We start from the raw sequence: 20978 nt of genomic DNA, 5'->3' as shown, positions 1-20978 counted from the left end.
CGGGCCTGGCTGCAGCAGCTCCAGGTCCTTGTGCTGTTGTTCCCCAGGGCTGGGGCAGCTCTGCAGGTGGGGTCTCCCCTGAGCGGGGCAGAGGGGCAGAATCCCCCTCCCCTGCTGCCCACAATGCTTTTGAACATGTTTTATCCAAAGATTAATATATTTGCACATAAAATGTACCAAATAGTAATGAAAACTGTAATTCTTTGGTAAGTACAAAGACAGGCTGTAACACCATCTGTGGGTATCAAACCATCTTTAGAGACCTGCTGCTCAGGGCTAAGTTTTATATCCTTTGCCAGGAGCACTGGACAGAAGGGTGGCGATTTATAAATCAAAGTAATTAATTATCCTCTGCCTTTAGTAATTTATAAATTCCATCTCTTCTCCATACAGTCTGATCACACAATAAAACACTGCAGTACTTAATACAGGATGGATGCATGGATTCACACAAAAAAACTTCTTACACCTCAGTTATTCTGTTGTATTTGATGCTATTTACAGAACCAGACAGGCAAATTTCCTGAGCATACAGCTTTTCTAATCATCCAGTACCAAAACAACAATAGAGAATTAGCCATTTAAAACTGCTACCTCTATATTTTTCCAGCAGCAATTTTTATTTCAAATCCTCTGTTCTCCTCCTATCTCAAAAAAAGATAACCTGTAACGAAAATATGAGATTTTATGGTCTCCCAGATTAATGTATTCTAATATATCTCAACTGATGTATAAATCCCATTTCAGAAAGTGATACCAGTAAAAAAATTTCTCCATCAGTTTTGTACGGGGTATAACTAGATGAACATTTTTGCTCTAAAAACTTCACAAGCCTGTTACATGAGAACACATATCGTGTCATCAGTGCTTATTTTCATCCACAGAACACCTGAAAGATCCAATATTCACGGAGTAGCACTTAGTCTCCCAAGGATGATTTTGGCAACTTAATGTGTAGTACTATCACTGTACAGAATTACCAAAATTTCATGGAAAACAAGCTGGGAGAACTACACTATTACTTTTACCTTTTCAGGATATCATTCCTACATTACATCTAAAAGAAGATTTTAGTGTGGACTGCCCTTATTATTAGTATTCATTTTAAAATAAGCCTTTGAAATCACAGGCTTTTGACTACTTTAATACCATATCCCTGTTCCAAATTAATCTGGAGAATGCCCCTGGGACAGCTAGATTTTCACCTCCTGTTGAGATCTTCAGAGTAATTCTCCATCATTATGTACTACTATAAAATTTTTTCTTTGTACAAAAAGAGCTATTTCAGCTTGCATGCCATATTTTCTTCCCTTGACAATCAAGCTGGTTTTACTTATGTTTACTGTGTGGTCCCTTGCTATTGTGTGCTGGCTTAGCTGGGAAGCTGCATTTCCACCCTGGATGCTTTCCATGTTATGATCAATTTTGTCACGCAATTTTTTCCTTGTTTTCCCAAAGCTTCTAGGATCTTGGTTAATATATTTAATTATCCACAGCATCAACAATGAAATAGTAAAACTTAAATTTTTAGTTAGAGTAAACAGCTAAGAGAAATCCTTTGGGTATGGCAAGTAGGACTTACTCTTAAATTCACCCTTTATACAGTTTCTTTAAAGCATCTATAATTCTGTATCACAAACAAGGATTTGGGGCTGATGAATTCTCATCATTCTTATATAATTAAAAGTGATCAGGCATAGAAACAAGAGAGTTCCTTCTTAATTGTCAGTCTCTTCTCCCAAGTAACAACCGACAGAAGAGGAAATGGACTCAAGCTGTGTCAGCAAAGGTTTAGGTTGGATATTGGGAAAAAATTGTTAACCCCAAGAGTGGCCAGGCACTGGCACAGCTGCCCAGGGCAGTGGTGGAGTTCTCATCTCTGCAGAGATTCAGAAGCCATGTGGATGTGGCACTTGGGGATATGGGACAGTGGTGGCCTTGGCAGTGCTGGAGGAATGGTTGGACTCCAAGATCTTGGAGGGCTTTTCCAGCATAAACAATTCTGTGATTAACTGCCATGAAAATTTCCTGAACTTGAGGGAAAAGTTCTATCATTTCCATTCTTGAAAAGCAATTTATATAGACAATTTTACAAATAAAACAATGGTGTCAAGGAAGTATTAGACACTTGCATGTAAGACAACTTAAATATCTGCACCAATTCCAAACAAACTATGCAACTGCAATGGAAGTCTTGTGAATCACAGCTCATGTTCTTATGTCAAATCTTTGGAAATGGATTAAAATACTTTAACATAAAAAGCACTTAAATCTTCCAAAGGCCAAAGAATTTGTGGTCTAAATTTGAAAAGACAAACCCAAACCATTATTAGGCTCCCATTTCTAACACACTTTTTAGATATATACATCAAGGATGCCATAAAGACATAAACCATCCCCTTAGAAATTAAAATTATTCATCAGTTAACTGAAAACATGCACAGATCAGTCACAGTGCATGCAGCATGCAGTAAATGGAGAGCAGAGGTTAATAACCTGGAAGCATAGGATCTGAGAATGTGAGAACAAGTTAAAGACAAGAGTTCCTCTCCATTGTCACTGAGGGTCGAGAAGCAATGCTGCAGCGTAGAGCAGTGGGAGTGGGGGAAATACAGTTTGTCCAAGACATACACATATCTCCGCAAGTGGCGGCAGGTATAACTGAAAGACAAGGGTAGAGGGAGACAAAACAGAAAAAGAGGTGTTTTCCTTTAAGAAAGCTAATTCATGGTTTAACATCCCTGGCTTTTGTGCCAAGAGTCAATGGAAGATGCCAAGAAAGCAATGGAGCGGTTTGACATAAAACAACAGTTTCAAGAAACAGAGGGATCTGTTTGCCCCTGTGCCCACACGCTGGTTCTGTCACTGCTGCACGGGGAACTCGCCAAGTCTCACACATCAGACACAATAATTTGGGCTTCTTTTGGATGTGTGTGTCATTTCTCTCCCCTCCCATCCCTTTCTTTTCTTGATATCATCTTTATCCCAAGTTTTATCCCTCTCTCAAGATGCCCAAAAATTATAAAGACAGGAGGCTGGCCCCTGGTTTACAAAGATTACCTTTAAAAAAAAGACTGAAAACGTTCACAAAATTTAACTGTCTTTCATGGAAACTGACAGTTGACTTACAGGGAAAAAAATCACACAGAATTATTGATCAGTGGGAACTGCTCTTGAGCCTGGGATTTCAGTGGTAGAGTATTCTTGTATTTAATTCTAGTTGCTCAAACACGATGCTTAATCATAACAGGGTTACTCAATTAAGACTTGTCCAGCTTTTCCACGAAAAACTATAGTTACTTCCATGAAGTAACTATAGAGCAAGCAATAAAACATTTAAAATTGATATTAAGCAACCCTGAATGAGCCTGAGTAAAAGATATATTTATTGCCTATGCCTATGCACAGGATATCCTCCCACTCATAGTGGAAAGGAAAATAAGTTCATTAGCGTAGTTCACCTGCAACAAACTCCATCACTGGTAAAGTCTGAGGCACACAGAAAATATAATCTCAACTACCTTTTATTATAGGGTTTGTATAGAAAATACTTCACTGCATAATGGTGCACAGCCCAGGGCGTGCCAAACGTGATGACATGATGTGATGTGATGATGTGACTCAGTCATTTTACAGCTCAACTTGGTAATCCTGGAGGTCTTTTCCAACCTTAATGATTCTGTGAGTCTAAGTCATCCAGAAAGTGCTTTAACCAGCCTAATACATTGTGAGATAAAAACGCCAGCTGATGATGGTCCTACCAGGCTCTGCTGCCCTCATTTGCAGCCAGGGGACATGGCTCTCTCCAGGAAAGACATACTCATGGAGTGCTAAACTGGGGACGTTTCCCATGGAGATTTATGAAATTGTCTTTTGCTGATTTTGGCAAGAATCAACATACACCTGAATGCTAGGCTCCAGCATTCTCACCAAATCAAAAACCCCCATTGTTTCGTGGCTTCATAGGTGGAAAATTGGCCCAGGGGTTATTCACCCAACCACCTGCATTTCACAGGCTAGTCTCTCTCTAAATCCCTACCTGACATAGTCACATGTGGCTGAAACACTGAGACAAAATCATTGTGTACCTTGAGCAAAGAACAGGACAAAAAGAGTTCCACCAAGAGCTGATCAGTGCAATCAGTGGGGCTCAAAGCCCAAGACTATCAAAACCAACACCTCCCTCTGCTTTGCTTTAAACAACACTCACTACTGGGTTAAATCAGTCCTATCTTTGCTCTGGAAACTGAGGAACACAAAACCCCTCTTGGCACTTCATTTGCAGATATAATAATTTTCAGATGAAGTAGCTTCAAGGAAGCAATTTCCTAAGCTTTCATGCCTTTTCTGCTTTCCTGACCACAGCATGTTCTGAGCAACACAGGCTATTCTATTCACTCCATAGGCCAGGGATGGAGAAGGATTTACAGGATCCCATACTGAGGAAAATCCTCAAACCACAAACCTGCCCTTCCAGCTACCCAGAGAGGCCACATAATTTTTCCAAAACCAGATTAAAGAGCATATTTTAGAATGACGATGCTTAGAAGATTTAAGTGATTTTAAGTCCACTGTTACCATTTACTGTATTTAGCCAGGCTTACCAGAAAACTCCTTCCAGCCATTCAATCTTGTTAGATTTATCAAGAAATTGAAAGGGCCTTCCATTATAGAATTCCAGAATGGTTTGGGTTGGAATGAAGCTTAAAGCTCATCCCATCCCACCCTCTGCCATGGGCAGGGACATCTTCCACTGTCCCAGGTTGCTCCAAGCCCCAGTGTCCAGCCTGCTCTCGCGCTGGGGAACGCCATTCCCTGGGTCCTGTCCCTCCAGGCCTTGGCCCCAGTCCCTCTGCAGCTCTCCTGGAGCCCCTTTAGGCGCTGCCAGGGGCTCTGAGCTCTCCCTGGAGCCTTCTCTTGTGCAGCTGAACACCCCCAGCTGTCCCAGGCTGGCTCCACAGAGAAAGTGATATCACCTGTCTTTGATCCCTGTCAACATTCTCCATAGACCGGAAGAACAATACTTGATCCCCTGATCACCATCACTATATTTAGGCTTAACTGACCAACTGGATCAGGCCACAGCATGTGGTGGGAGGAGGAGAAGTTTCCCCAAAACATCACCCAGAGGTTCTGGAGACGCACACAGGGTGACATAGTGCCAGCAGCACTCCCCTCCATTGGCCGTTCCTATTTTCAAAGGTGAACTTGTCTACTGAGAAGTTTTATGTTAAACCCACACCAAAAGCAATGCAATCCCATAACTCCATGGCTGCTCAGAGCCACTTTGACCAGCAGAACTTACACCATATTGAAGACTAAGCATCTCTGTTATTAAATCCTCTAAAGTAAATCAGAATAAAATCAAGGCTTAAGAGCAGAGTTTCTTTAAGATCATGTACATTAAGAGACATTGACATAAATTTTCACTGACTGCTTGTGAGTTTGAAATCAGTTTATTTGATCCACCAGATATGAGGTCTCCAGCTACATCTACTTTTACATGTTACCGAAATTCTTGTTTCTGCTTGGTTTTGGGGGACATTTCTTTAACTTTATAGCAAAAGGCTATCCTCAACTACAATGTAGTACTGAAATTTTTGAAAAAGCACTACTGCAAAAAATAAAGACCATCATATTTGACTGATGGGGTGTGTCTGCGTGTGTGTGCTTGTGTATTATTCAGGTATTCTGTTTACCTGGAGGATGAAAATGTAGCTCACACTGTAATAAATCCCACTTCAAAAGAGTGTAATCCTCTCATATAAAAAGCCATCTGATCAACATTTTGAATTCTGGTAAGACAACATGACAGTGTCAACTTCTAAAAGCTAAAAGGTAGAGTGCCCTGTTACAAAACTGTATCAGGGAAATTAGGGTGGACTTGAGTTATCCCAATCGAAAAAAAAGTAACTATTCATGTATTACAGTAAGCTTTCACTCTCTTTATTTTTTGGTAATAAAAATAATAAAACTCCTCTTTTGCCTTCCCACTACACAAAAATACACAGTGACATTCAATAGAAATTTAAATTTATGAAATAAAAGTTCCACATTCTCCATTAAAACTTGAAGTTAATAATGTTTTTTGTCTTTAACAGCCATGGCTATGAAAGCCACAGAACCCCAAAATTTTCAGATCCAGAGTGACAGAAGTCAGCATCAATATTTTGGAGACTAAAGTGCCAGGATCCTTTCTGTCTGATAGTTCCCCATCTCTCATACTGGATGAGCTGCGGCCCCCTGTGATTACAGAATATCAGCTGGATGGAAACGTAAACATGGAAACCCAACAACATCTTTAAGATAAGATGCTCAAAACAGACAGGCATTATGGCAAAGCACCAAACTCAGTCTTTATAACGGCAGAAAGAAGCATTTAGAAGGCTCCAAGGATTTACTTCCATAGGTATTTTTATAGGTTTCTTGTTTTCCACTTTCTCTTCTACACATTGAGGGTGGAGAATTGAAAGAGACAAAAATTGAACAAAACACCAAAACCACCATAAAAACCACTTACTTGCTAACCATCAATAATGTGAATTTTGGAATAAAAATATACCTACAGTTATTCAATACTGTAAGAGACAGCACAGAGAACCTGACATCTGTGAAGAAGCCTGTAAACTACCTGCTATTTGAGAATTTTTTCTACTCATGTTTCTGGCACCCATTAATATTTCCTTCCCTGATCCTGGCACTGTCTAATCTTGCCCAGCAGCTGGTATAGGCAGGGACAAAGCTGCAGAACTGGCTGGCAAATGAAAATGAAAAAAAGAGAAGAGAAAAGGAAAGAAAAAGGAAAAAAACCCCAAACAAACCACATTAGTCAGCTGTATCAACCTTCTAGAAAAAAATAAAAAAGAGAATTGTCTCAAAGGGATAATTGGTCCTGCTTTTAACTCTCCCCAACTTCTGAACTGTCCTTTCCTCTGCCACCCTCCAAGGACAGCCTGTTCTCATCAAGAGGTGAACGCCTTCATCTGACTGCTGTGAGAATACTCTCACCCATTTATCCCAATCTCCTGTAATCCTGGAGCTCTGGTACTCTGCCTGAGAGCTTTTTAGATTTGTCTGAACCAGAAGTAGTTAAAATGAAGGCTGAGACCCTCTACTGTACTCACCGCTCAATGCCTGATACTCAGGCACATGTAGGGGAAACAGGTCATTTCTATATACATATAAAAATTAACCCAGTATATCTACATTTATTTGCAATTAAATGCAGTTTTGATGAAGGCAAAGAAAAGTTTTCTTTCCTAAGAGCCTGGCTAACCCCAAATAGTAAAGGTATTCTGATGACAGCAGTTAAACAAGGGCATCAAAGTCACACTTTAAAATCTATGGAAGTTTGATGCTGAGAGCCAGAGGGAAAGTGGAGGTTTCTGCATGAAGAGAACAGAATATTTTCAGTAGGAAGGGACCTGCAAGTTCTCTGTAGTACAGCTGCCTGACCAGTTCACGGCTGACCAAGCTAAAGCATGTTAAAGCACTGACAGAGGTTGCCCAGAGAAGCTGAGGCTGCCCCTGGATCCCTGGAAGTGTCCAAGGCCAGGCTGGACGGGGCTTGGAGCAATGTGGGGTAGTGGAAGGTGCCCCTATGGCAGAGGGTTGAAATGATGTAAGATTAAAGGTCCCTTCCAACCCAAACCATTCTGGGACTCCATGACAGTCCACCTCTCCAGGAAGTCTGTTCCAGGGTTTTACCACCGTCTCAGTAAAGAAATGCTTCCTAATTACCAGTCTGAACCTCCCCTGGGCAGTTTTGAACCATTCCCACACCTCCCCGGGATCTAGTGATAGGACAAGAGGTGACTCCCTTCCTCAGGAAGGTGCTGCAGGGAGCAATGAGGTCATGCCTCAGCCTCCTTCTGTCCAAACTACTCAAGCCCGGACTCTTCAGCTGCTCCTCACAGGACAGTCCTTCCAGCCCTCTCACCATCTTAGTTGCCCTTCCCTGGATGCATCCAAGGACCCTTCTTAGATGGTGTGTCCAAAACCGCACACAGTGCCTGAAATGAGACTACAATAACACTGAGCGAAGTGGGACAATCGCTTCCCTTGACCAACTCATTTTGCTGTGTTTGATGCACCCCAGGATGTGGTTTTCCATCTGGGATGCCAGGGCACAGAAGGATGTCACAGCTTCCTACAACTTTAGTTATCCCCCGATCATCTGGAAGCCATCCAAGCACCTTGTGTGAAACATGCAGATAGTCAAAACAACAAATAAATAAGACTTTGCTAAAGACTCTCCCAAAGTTTCTCTGAAAATTTCAACATCCTAAATGGTCACTGCAATTATTTTGGTTTAGGTGATAATATCACTACCAATATTTAATTCAAACTTGACATTAATTCAAGAAGTGTACATAAGACAACAGCCAAAGACTAAACACCTAGCAAAAATAAGAGTTTGAAAATAAGAAGTGCTGAAGTTCATGATACGCTTACATTCATTTTTTTAATCCAAAATTTAAGACTTGAACAAGACAACAGCACCAAGCAAAACATGCAAAGCCACTTACATCCTTATTTGTTTAAACTAGAAAGCTGATATTTTCTCTAGTGAAGTCAACTGCAATTTTAAAATAAATTTATCAAAGCCAAAAATGTAAACAGCACCAGGCCAACATCTCAACAACACAGAAGGGAAGCAAATTGGGCAGGGTACAGAAAAATGGTATAAAACCAGTGTTCACTAACCCCTCTACAAATACAACCTGGGCTGAAACAGCATATACAGGATTCAAAAGAAAAATTCCCAGTATTAATGTTTAAGTAATCGTAATTCATAATCTTCCTCTTGGCACATGCCAGATTTTATGAGAGCTATAAATCTTTAACATTATTGATAAAAAGAAAGGTCTTGAAGACATACATGCCATGTGTATTAATTAGCTCAGAGAAACTAGATTAATCTGCAGCAATAAAAAAAAGCCAATTCTGCTAAGCCTGATTAAATATTTAGGTCATATTGTTTCTGTGGCAGAATTTGAAAAATGCACAGCAAATAACATCTTTCCCTGAGCTTGAAGACTTAATCACTGTATTTTCAAAAGGCACTTGTGTTACAACACGACTCTACAGGAAAGCCAGTATGAAGGTCTTTAAAAGAAAAATAAATGAAAGTATAAGCTAATTAAACTAGTACATGTTACTCAACACACCAAACTACCTCTGTACACGTGGGCAGAACGTCACGACATGCAGCGAACATTTTATTACTGTTCATGTTTGATAACTTGTGTTCTAGGAAGTCCTATTAGTCACTACTCCTCTGTTCCCAAAGACAAACACAACCAAAATACATTCTGTACTCAAACACTAAATATATGATAACAACAATTTAATAGATCATCCACTTCATGAGAACTGATTTATATTCTGCCTGAAATATCACCAATTAATGTTATTTCATACAGTATAAAGAGCTGAAAGGCAAATCATCTCTCCGCCTATCTGAAGGCCAGGTTGGACAGGGCTTGGAGCAATCTGGTCTAGTGGAAGGTGCCCCTGTCCATGGCAGGAGGGTAGGAACAAGATGATTTTTAAGATTCCTTCCTATCATGGGCCAGTCTAGGATTCTGTGATTCTTGCCAACAGTGAAATGCATCATATACATCATGGAAAAATAGAATTTTGGATTGAACTTTTCATTTCTGTTTAGTACACTGCCACTCATGACACAATGAACTATGGTACTGATGAAGCACAAGAGACATCTAACTATCTATTTCTTTTTCAGTACCAAGAATGTTTCAAAAGATTGACATGCCCACGATCATTGAAAGGTGTTCTGAGCTTCTTTGGGGTTAATTTCTGCCACTGTGGTGTTAGCACAGCAAAACTGCTTAAGAAATTCCCCATTTCTCATACAGTTTTTCTGAATTATTTTTCTTAAGAGTCATAATGTTTTATTAGAGTCATAGTTAAGATGAAAGAGACCTTAAGGTGTGTCTAGCCCAACCTCCTGCTCAAAGCAGGGTTAAAACCTGAGGAGGGATTTATTTGGTTGGGTCTCAGAAGCCTCCAGGGACAGAGACTCTGCAACTTCCCTGTGCTGCTGTGCCAATTCTGCCATGACCATGAAAAATTGCATTGTTTCCTCAGCCTGGAACTTCCTGACCATTCTCTCTCATCTTCCTGCCACACCCTTCTCTGTAAAGAGCCTGTCTCCATCTCCTCAGTAGCCTTCTCATACACATGGGAATGCTGCTCATCCTTTGTGTGAATCTCCTGCTGTAGCCTTGCCCCGAAGCCTTCTCCCCTTCACTGGGCTAAACAAGCCCAGTGCCCTGAGCCCACCTTCCCAGCCATCATGCGGCCCTCCACAGAACTCCCTCCAGTTTAGCAACCCCAAAACCTGGAAGCACTTTTCCAGATGTGATCCAAAACAGTGGTCTTGCACTGGCACAAGTCAACACACATGGCACTCTTGGATGTGTTTTACCAAGTCCTGTGAACATGGATGTGCCAGTTCTCAACGAATCCTGACTTGATCCTTTTCCACTGCTGGCACTTTCCTTCCTCCTTGATCCCCACCTAATGTCCGTTTCTAAGGAACATTCTCACAGACTTCTAAAAATACTTCATTCCTGCAGGCCTTCCTTTCAGATACAAGTATCCCTAAATTTATATCTTATATCATGGAGTGATGACAGGATTTTAAATTACATTACTGCAAAACAGCAGTTTGGCGGCGAGGGGTCACCATGGGGTTAAAGGTGCCATAACAACACAGAAAAGGATGAAAATTATTTAAATACTTAAGAAGCAATTATTTGTGATAATGTGTCACAGATGTAAGTTCCCATGCCCTGAAGCAGCACTCTGTCACAGTACTGGCCAAATGTACACGACAGGCTTATGAGAGGAGTATTATCTTTATGCATGAAAGCATTTATAGTGAAGGAGGGCAAGGAAATGAAAACCAAACAAGTTCTGGAGATGTCTGATAGACTGAAAACAAAACGAGAAATATATGAGATTCTTCTATAGAAAGGCCAAATTACTTCTGTACAGATGAAGTTCCATCAAAAAGAACAAAAGGATTTATATATTAAAAGCAGACCGAAATAACTGATGACCTATAAGCAAAAAAGATATAAAAGTGCTCAGGTGAAGTGTCTATTCAGTTCTGATGTTTCAGACAAAGGTGAAGGCTTTAATTACCCAGATGCACTGGTTACTTGGAAGGCACATATCCCTGGAAGCTTAAGAGATGCTACTATGGGAATGTTGTTTTGGAAACCTCCTGTGCTTTTATCCTTTGGCTAGACACCTGTGATAATTCACAGGCTCTGCATGGGATTACAGGGATGCTATGACACCCTCATTAACACAGGCATTTGCATCTCCGTCTGCCTGAACCTCCATCGGGAGACAGCAGCAAGCGAGGGCAGCGGTTGAGCCCCTGCTCCTCTCCCCCACCCACCATCCATCCAATCTAAGTCCCTGCAAACTGGCGTACTGGGAGACAGGCCCTAGCACACAACTAACAAGTTACAGAAGCATGTCTCCACGCAACTTTATAGTAAATTCATTTATTCATTACAAAACTAAGTGCATTTACTTTACCTAAAAGCCTGTTACTTCCTAAACTCGCTGAAGGCCATTACCATTAAAAAGGCTGAGTCATTCAGCGGTTATAAAGACCTGCTGCACATTAAAGTTGTTAAATCCTGATTCTTTCGCCTGTACCTATAGTTTCACCCTCCATTTACAAATGTCAGATGATTCAATGTGCAATATTGTCTTTGAGAGCCACAAAAACTCCAGTGAAAATACATGGTGGTGGGAAATACCTCAGTTTGAGTACTTAAGAGACTCAGAAATTTCACAAACTATTATTTTCTATTCCCAAAATCCACTAGAAAGCCTGTTTGAAAATCCTCACTGAAGTATGGGGTCTGAATGAACTAAAAATTTCCATGTGTGGTGGAAAGGAAAGTTATCAGGAGGACACTCACACAGGTCAGTTGGGTATAACACAGCCCTGCTTGCCTCCCTGCAGCCACTCATACCTATCCTGGTTTCACACAAGTGGAAAGGGACATCAGTTCACTGAACTGCAGAGCTGGAAAAATACTAGACGTATATAATGACATCAGTTAAAATGTGAAATAAGCAGCAGCCTCCTGACAAGGAAAAAAAAAATATAATTAATGCTATATTTTTGGCTACACTTTTGTTCCATACTAATGTTTACTCAGAACCATTTTAGTTTGTCAGATAAATCCTTGTAAGTTCATTAGTCATTCATTTCTCTAGGTCACAGTGCACAGTTTTTCCAAAGAGAAAATTTCTGAAAAGGAAAGAGTACATGTTGTATCAGAATAAAGTATTAATGAGCCAAATACCCTGCAACTGAGGATAAATGACAGGTTCAAGCAAGTCATTATCTTGAGTCACCTCTATTTCTGTTAAGGAACGCTGTCCCATAAATATGTTCCATTCAAAACAAACGGAGAAGACAAGACTGCAGTTTCTAGGATTCTGCTAGAATGGTAAATCATAGTTTCTAAAAGACTATCAGAATTCCCTTGTTTTTTTAAATCTCAGAAAAAATCTTATGCAGGACAACTTATTGGTATAAAACAGTCTTTTTAAAATACAGAACCTGCAAGGACCACATCTAGATATCTTTTAGGTCTCTTCCCACTCAAACCATTCTGTGACCCCCACATCAGAAATCCAAATCCCAAATAATAGAGTGGGACACAACCCAGCAAACATTTCGGTAGCCTTAACATTTTTTCCAGCTAAAAGAAATCAAAATTGCATTAGCAGGACTGGAGTAATGCTACTGGCTTTCTCATTTTTGCTTCCTGTAGCCATTAAACATGCAGAAAACTTAAGTGGCAGAACTCAGAACAACCTCAGCCTACTCTGCAAATTCATCTGTAAAATAGCACTGGAAGTGTATCGCGAAAATAGTTATTTCTCTACAGGTTTCCTCAGATATTTCTCCTTCTCCATCAGAAGAGATTCACAAGATCAATAGTTTCAAGGTTCCACCAAAAAAGAAAAGTTTAATTCCCCAATTTGAAGACTACATCAAATTACACTGTTTCCAAAGAGCTTATGATTATGAATCATAATTAAATTAATAATAATTAAAGATGTCACGATGGGGCCTTCTCCCTCCTAACTCTAGCTCTGTGTGACATGTGTGATGCTCTAGATGCCCTGAAACAGGGATCAAGGCTTCAACACACCTCAGTTCTATGCTAATTTGAACCACACATCCTGCCAGGCAGTGACTTGCAGTTTGAAAGACTCTGAAATACCACACAATATTCTCAATGGTAGAAGACAAATGAGTCATAGTAGTGTCCTGCCCCCTGAAAATGACAGAATTATCCTGCTGGTTGCGGCATACAAGTCAGCAGAGACACAAAAAGTGGTTGAGGGAACAGCAAACTACCCTGTACAAAGTTGAGCTTTCAGAGTGGTGCATATCTTGATACTAAATACCTCCTTAAGCCAGATCAGCAATCAAAATGTCATTTTTAAGGAGTCCTGTGGCCATTAACTGCAGAGCAGAAGATAAGATAGTTTAACCACGCTGTGAGAAAAACCTGACACAGAGAGAAGCAACTGTTTCCCCAGTAGCCCTCTGTGGTTCACACTGAACCAATCTGTCCATCTGGGGAGACTCCATGACCCGTGACCTGGGGGTCCTGGGCTGCAAACACTTCCAATGGCACGTGGGGCACTTGACTGCTCGTGCCAGATGGGGGATGAGGGTATTACTGTCCCATCAGATGCCCACTCAGAATCCCCAGAAGGTTCAACCAGGCTTAAACCAAGTTCAATGATATTTCCATGTTGGAAACAGCTGATATCAGCCTAAAACCTCACCTCCATATGTTACACACAGGCAAAAACAGGCAAGCCCACATGGGGGTCTTGCTGTTTACATAGCTAAAGCAGCATTTTAGTACATTTGACCACAACTACACTCAATTCTAAGTAACAAAGAATGCTTCTTTCCTCTTAAAAAATTAACTTCATTCTATTTACATCCCTAAGTAATGCCAGCAAGAGCCCATTTGCTACTAATATTCTCTTTTCCCGTGTCTGAACAATTGTTCCCTCCCCTTTTGTCACAGCCTTTCCTACTAATTGCAATGACACCTCCCAATTTTGGAATGGCTGATCAGCTTATAAGCTTCCCCACAGCTAATCTAGGTCAACAAGCTACTAATAAGGCCAGCATATGTTTCTTTTATTTAACGCTATTGAGATCTCTATAAATCACTTCTGCCTCCTGATAAAAGGCACCCCAGGGATTCGAGACCCTCTGTAGGTTTGAGGAGTAACAGTGACAGAGCAGAGAATGAGTGGTATAAAAAGCACTGCACACAGAGCAGGGAGCATGTGCCTGTGCACAGCTCAAGGAAGAGAAGGCAAAGCTGCCCGAGGGTTTGACCGGGTGACTCAAACAGTGTCGCCAGGTGTCCTGCTGTGCACACAACCTCGGCCACTGGCAGCCCACAGGTGGAAAGCAAAGCTCAGGCTCGGGGGCTTGAAGTTGTTTGATCTTCCATTTCCACAGTGTCCTCTTTCAAACATAGCCTGAGCATAAGAATATCATGAAGGCTCTTTTTCTGAGAAGGCATTAGTTTTCACTCTACTTGGAACGCATAATAAAAATGGGATTACCACTTTTGCAACATCCTGCACCGCACAGGGGTTTAAAAAAATCTCATTATTAGGCAGTTTCTCATAAATAGAATATAATTTTATCATGGAATCATAGAATGGCTTGGGTTGTAAGGGAGCTCAAAGATCATCTCATTCCAGCCCCTGCCACGGGCAGGGACACCTTCCACTATCCCAGGTTGCTCCAAGCCCTGTCCAACCTGGCCTTGGACACTTTCAGGGATCCAGGGGTAGCCCCAGTTTCTCTGGGAAACCTCACCACCTTCTCTCACCACCCTCACAGCCAGGAATTCCTTCCCATGTAACCCTGCCCTCTGGCAGTGGGAAGCCATTTTATATCCAGGCTAGACAATAAATGTTATCTTTTCTAAACAAAAATGCTACAAACTATTTCAAAGTTAAGAAGCATTAAATTGTCTTTGAGGATTTTAATTCTTACTTTTGAGGCAAAGTTGACCAGTCAGTTCTGCAGCCTTTCATGGTGAAGAGGATTTATTGCTAAAACCTGTGTCTTACAGCACATGGTAAATACCACCCAAATGAAGGATGGAGGGGAAAACCAATACAGATTTTTGAAAGGAACAAGTTCACCAGTCTGAGTATTGTATGGCAATGTAAGTTTGTTGGGATGAACAGGTCATCAGCTACTGCTTTAGAGCAAACACAGAAAATCAAACAAGCTGGTTAAGTTGCAGATAAATCACCTGAAGCTGTATACACAAAAAGTGCTCTTTGCCTGTTCACCTCAGTGACATGATGTCTGCATGAAAATAATCAGGGATAAGAATTACGAAAAGCCACCATTTGTATCGACAGGTTACCCCAAAGCATGAAATTGCAGAGTAGGTCTGAGGGACATCCTGCACTGCCAGCGAAATTAACATAAGCCTGAGGTTAAAAATATCATTTAGAAAATTTAGGAAGTAGTCATACTGTAGTGATAACTTTCATTGAAATCATTTCTTTCTAGCACAACCCATATGTGATTCAAAAGAGAACAAAATAACCTGTTATTCTTGAACAGCTCAGACTGGAGCTACTTGAGTTTCACTATCAGAAACTAGGGATTTTTGACTATTCCACTCACGTTATTTGCAGAGGCGGATTTCACTGCTTTAGTGAAACTGTTCATTACCCTCAATTCCTTCCTTTCTTCTTTTCTTTTGGTTAAAAAAAGGAATGGGAAAGCTGATGCTCAGAGGGTTCAGTACTGAGCAGTACAAAGCTGATGCTTAGAGGGTTCAGTATTTAATAGCTCTGGCCACAGGGCACTAATTCCAAGAAGCTTCATCGTTTATTATGTTATAATTTAACCTGTGAAGTCCCTCAATGTCTGCTGCCGTGGGAGCAGAAACAGTCTCTTTTCTCTAGGGCTTGCCATTGTTAACACTCCTCTGCTATGATTAAGAGATCAGTAAACTGAGATTTAATTTAATGGCCCAATTAAGAGATGAAGATTTGAACCCAGATTGTAAAAACCTTGTATATTGATCATTCCTACAGTGCCATTACAGCCTACCCGAGCCCAGGCTCCCAGTGAGCATGGTATGATGCAAACCTGTGTGTTTCAAATGATCCCCAGAGCTGTGCAGCTCTAAGCAACATAAATCCCTTGTTCCAACAGTACCAATGGAGAAGGAATAAAGGAGAGAGGAGCTAGTTTTCATGTTATGTGTTAATAAATGCGTAGGTTGGTGATTTTGTTAAAAATCAATCACTGAACATTCTACTAGTGTTATCTTGCTTTGATTACTGAAAGGTGACATTCCTGAAATTAAAAAGTTTTTCAAAATAAGGTTTCCTAGTGTCAAAGGGCTTCAACTCCCAAATCTGGAACAATTTTAGGAAGTTTTCTGTCTGAAAAACTGCTCTAATTTAACCCCATTCATTACTCTACTGTAAGAAAGATGCCAGAACGATGAGTTTAACAAAATCACTGCATACCCTATTCACCTAATTTGATTTGCTCAATTTAGACACCTTAGTTGAAGTCTGAAATGCCAACTTAGCTCAAATCTTACAATTTAAAAATCACAACTCCTGTATGAGAAGAAACACTTCTATTCTATACCCACATTTCCAAAGGAGAAATAAATTAGAAAGCAAACAAGTTTGAAGCATTCATGCAGCAACCTGGATTATGCTTCCAAGCTTTTGTCCTTAAGAAGCACCTTTGATTGTGGTAACTCCATCTCACAAGTTCTCTAGTCCAACTATCCCATTGCTATTCTCCAACGAAAGAGGAAGCTCTCTGTTACAGAGCTTCCAAAAAACACTGTGGACATCAAAGAAAAAAAGGCAGGAAAACCAGAATGCTCAGAGTGTCTAAAGCTGTGTGGGAGACAAATTTATCTATGTGAGCAGCTGAGAAAGTTTTGAGCCAGCAATTACATCTCAGTATTGGCACTGTTAAATGATATTATTAAGCAATTGGTAAATTTTAATTTCATCACATTCACACACTAACAATTTCAGATTTTTCGGTTCAGTGTGGCCCTTAATACAGATCACACAGGTCTTGCTGCTCTATAAACACTTTTTTTCTTTGTTGAAAGAAATTCACACAAATTTTTCTGAGCAGAGAATGGATCAAGAGCAGCCCTGAGGAGAAGGACCTGGGGGTGCTGTGGGGGAGAGCTGGACCTGAACCCCCCATGCCCTGGGCTGATCCCCAGCGTGGGCAGCAGGGCAGGGGGATTCTGCCCCTCTGCCCCGCTCAGGGGAGACCCCACCTGCAGAGCTGCCCCAGCCCTGGGGAACAACAGCACAAGGACCTGGAGCTGCTGCAGCCAGTCCAGAGGAGGCCACCGAGATGCTCCAGGGCTGGAGCCCCTCTGCTCTGCAGCCAGCCTGGGACAGCTGGGGGTGTTCAGCTGCACAAGAGAAGGCTCCAGGGAGAGCTCAGAGCCCCTGGCAGCGCCTAAAGGGGCTCCAGGAGAGCTGCAGAGGGACTGGGGACAAGGCATGGAGGGACAGGACATGGGGAATGGCTTCCCAGTGCCAGAGGGCAGGGCTGTATTGGGTGTAAGGAAGAATTTTATTTACAATTACAGTAAGGAAAACATTGGACAGGGAAGGGAAGGTAGAATGAGATAGGCTTTAAGGTCCATTCCCACTGAAACTATTCCGGGATCCTATGAAATACATTGCAGTAGCAATAAAATGTTCCTACAGAAACTGGCACATTACAACTTAAGGACAATTTTTAGTCCAGGATAACATAGGTTTCAAAAGCACAGTTTAAAGTAACATCCTGTACTCTTTTTCCTAATCAACAGTCATAAATATTTTTACTCAAGAAAATCCCATCAGAATCCTATAAGAGGAAACCATACCAGAGCAATTAAATTACTAACATAGAAAACCATAAAGCAAATAAATGGTTTGGCTGGCAGCTGAAATGTCTCGAATACAGCAGCACATATCATTAAGGATGGCAATTTTCACAGTAGCTTAAGAAACATAATTGACCCTACAGAAAGATGAAGACTTTGCTGAAGAGTGCTTCATCCTCCTCTCAGATGTGAGTCCTGAGCAACTACAGCAATGCAGTCAGACTTTAAAAGCACTGATGTCTAAGTACACTACTTACAACTTTTTTAAATAAAGAGAAAAACAACCTCTACAGCTGGAACATAGGTTTCAAGCTTTGCTCTCAAAGCAGGTACAGCATGGCTATGATGACACTCAAGTACAACCTACTGCATCCCATAGCATGCACAAGTTACACAGGTCTCTGATCTGTATCTCTTTAAAGTACATATTCTTCCTTAATTCCACTTGATTCCTACAAGCATCAGGAAAATTGACACAAACCTCTTTCCTCATGTCATTCCCTGAATCTCCTGGAACCTCTGTGACTGCCAAAGAAATCAACATAAGCGCAACCAATGAAGTTCTTAGTGTCTCACACAGCCCTACACATGGGCAGCTGTGGTGATAATGCAGAAAAAAAGGAAAACTGGATGGTGTTTCTACCCCCATAAAGTCATTTAATGTTAGAAGTGCACATGTAATTAGTGAGGTGCATGGCAACCTCTAGTGGCATATGACTGCTTAGGAAACAGCAAACATTCCAACACATGAAGCTATAGGAAAAGCATTTGCCAGAAGTGATCAGCCCTCTTCTTGTCACTAATTTTATTAGAATGACATGGAGAGGAGATGCCAGAACACAGCTAACCCAAGGAAGACCCTCCAAGTGTTCCATATACTACAGCAGTCAGGCAAGCTGCAGAAAAGCCAAATATCATGAAAGCCGTTTCCAAATAGGTTAAAGGAATTAATGCCAACTGACTTGCAGTGGTAAGTGACAAACTGAATACCTGCATTACTATGCAGGTACATTTAAATATAATTTCAAGATACTACAAACGGCAGCACTTCACGGTGCAGTGCAGTACCACCCTCAGCGCTCCACTGATAAAAGAGCTCTGTGTAATTAAACACAAACCCGTGTAGCAATGCAGAGAATCTCAGAATCACAGAATATTCTGAGCTGGAAGGGACCCACAAGGATCACTGAGTCCAACTCTTCAGCAAATGGCCCGTACAGGGATCAGAGAAGGCAAGGATTTCAAAGTCAGGGCAATCTACAACAGAGGACATCCAACACTACACGAACCCTGGATCTCACTAGGAAACATCTATTACTTCTATTTTTAATTTCCAGCAGCTGCTTGTGATAGATTTACACAAATCTGACAATTTTCATGCTTTGCTGGAACATGACACAAATTACCCAACACTATGAGGTTGTATTCCACTGAGCTCTTAAGTGCACTACATTGAATATTCCCAGCTCATTCTTTCACAGAAAATAGTCTTCAGAATTTAAAACAATTGGGTGTCTCTGCTCAGAATAGGATTAGGAAAAAGCCTGCATGGAAATTGAATTAATTCTCACATTAAGGAAGGAGTCATTAGAGCATCTGGAGAGGTTTAAATTATGACTGTCTATTCAGTTGTATTGCTAAGCAGATTTTAAGTGTTTCAGAGCTACTTGATTTAGAAACCTATACCCTGAAATACTTCATGTAATACAAAGTACTATCTTGTTTTTCTTTCGCAGAGAACACTTTCACATTAAGATGGTTGTACTCTGATGGTAAAGCAGAATAGGAGTATAAATATACTTTGCTTTAGCATCACAGTTGAACAAAACTGGGTCCATGACTGCTGGTTAAATTTAATAATTGTGAATAACCAACTTACTAAGGTAGAAAAAGGAAGGACCATATCAGACTCAAACACCAGCATATTAAGAAATATGTGTATTTTTATTGCTTTTCTTGATAACTGAAACTTTATAGCAAATCTAGTATATTTTGAGAGGAAATCGGGTTAAAATACTTCCTTTATGGTGTTTAAACCTGCCAAGGAACCTAGGGCTGTAAAGTTCCTGAGAAGAAAATGCAGTAAAGTCTAACAGCAGACAGGCTGCTGCTGGAACTGGCTCTTCCTTCCAGCATGCCTGTGTCCTAGTCCCACAGGACATTTTACAACAGATTTTAATATATTTTTTAAGTAGTGTCTTTTGATTTATAAGCAATCATGATCACAGCGACAAATTAAATTCTTGGTGGTCATATTTGCCTATTGTCCAGATGTACAGTTTTCTAACTTCAGAACAAGATCCTCTTTCCTTAATACTCCTCTTGTTTTGCTGGTTCTGTTTCAAATCTAAAGTCACCTCCTTCATTACAATTTCCACTTAGAATAATATGGAGTGCCTGGCTACAAGAAGACAGAAGCTTAAAAGCAACAGCATGGAATACCTTTGGACTATGTAAGAATGTCATGGTATATATAATATAGATCTTACTGCCTTTTTTTTTTTTTGCTTCTTCAGTTGATGAGTATGGCCATTTTCTCTATCAACCCTTACATTATTTCCAGACAGAACAATACAGCTCCAACATGTCTACAATTCTCCAAATGCACTGAGGTCTCAGACTAATTTATAGAATCACAGAATAGAACTATAGAACTATTTAGGCTGGAAAAGCCCTTGAAGATCATCAAGTCCAACCATTGCCCAACACTGCCAAGGCCACCACTGACCCATGTCCCCAAGTGCCACATCTGCACAGCTTTTAAACCCCTGCAGGGATAGGGACTCCAACAGCTGGACTCGATGATCTTCCACTGTGACTGAATTTCATTTCCCTGTTTTCTGCCATTCACCCCTTTGCCTTCTTTCTGCACACCTCAGTGTCAAGCAGCAGCGCAAGTCTATCTGCCTCCAGTAAGAACACCACAGCTAAAAATCAAGCAGCAATGTTAAAGTCATATTGTAACCATGCATG

At 40.8% G+C, this 20978-nt stretch overlaps 1 protein-coding gene across 13 annotated transcripts in view; it reads right to left on the bottom strand.

Annotated features, from left to right (window-relative positions):
* DYM (dymeclin) overlaps positions 1-20978 on the bottom strand; it is a 224476-nt gene that overhangs the window by 114794 nt on the left and 88704 nt on the right. For 9 of the 13 annotated variants that reach the window (XM_017734321.1, XM_017734324.1, XM_017734323.1 and 6 more), the window contains one exon: positions 2497-2661. The exons of the other annotated variants lie outside the window; for them this stretch is intronic. In XM_017734321.1, the coding sequence (XP_017589810.1) occupies positions 2497-2661 (165 nt within the window). The remainder of the gene's footprint in view (positions 1-2496; positions 2662-20978) is intronic. 13 annotated transcript variants of the gene reach the window in all.

Source organism: Corvus brachyrhynchos, unplaced genomic scaffold, assembly GCF_000691975.1.
Source record: "Corvus brachyrhynchos isolate BGI_N302 unplaced genomic scaffold, ASM69197v1 scaffold285, whole genome shotgun sequence".
NCBI lineage: Eukaryota > Metazoa > Chordata > Aves > Passeriformes > Corvidae > Corvus > Corvus brachyrhynchos.
This window is presented reverse-complemented; position numbering and strand designations above follow the sequence as displayed.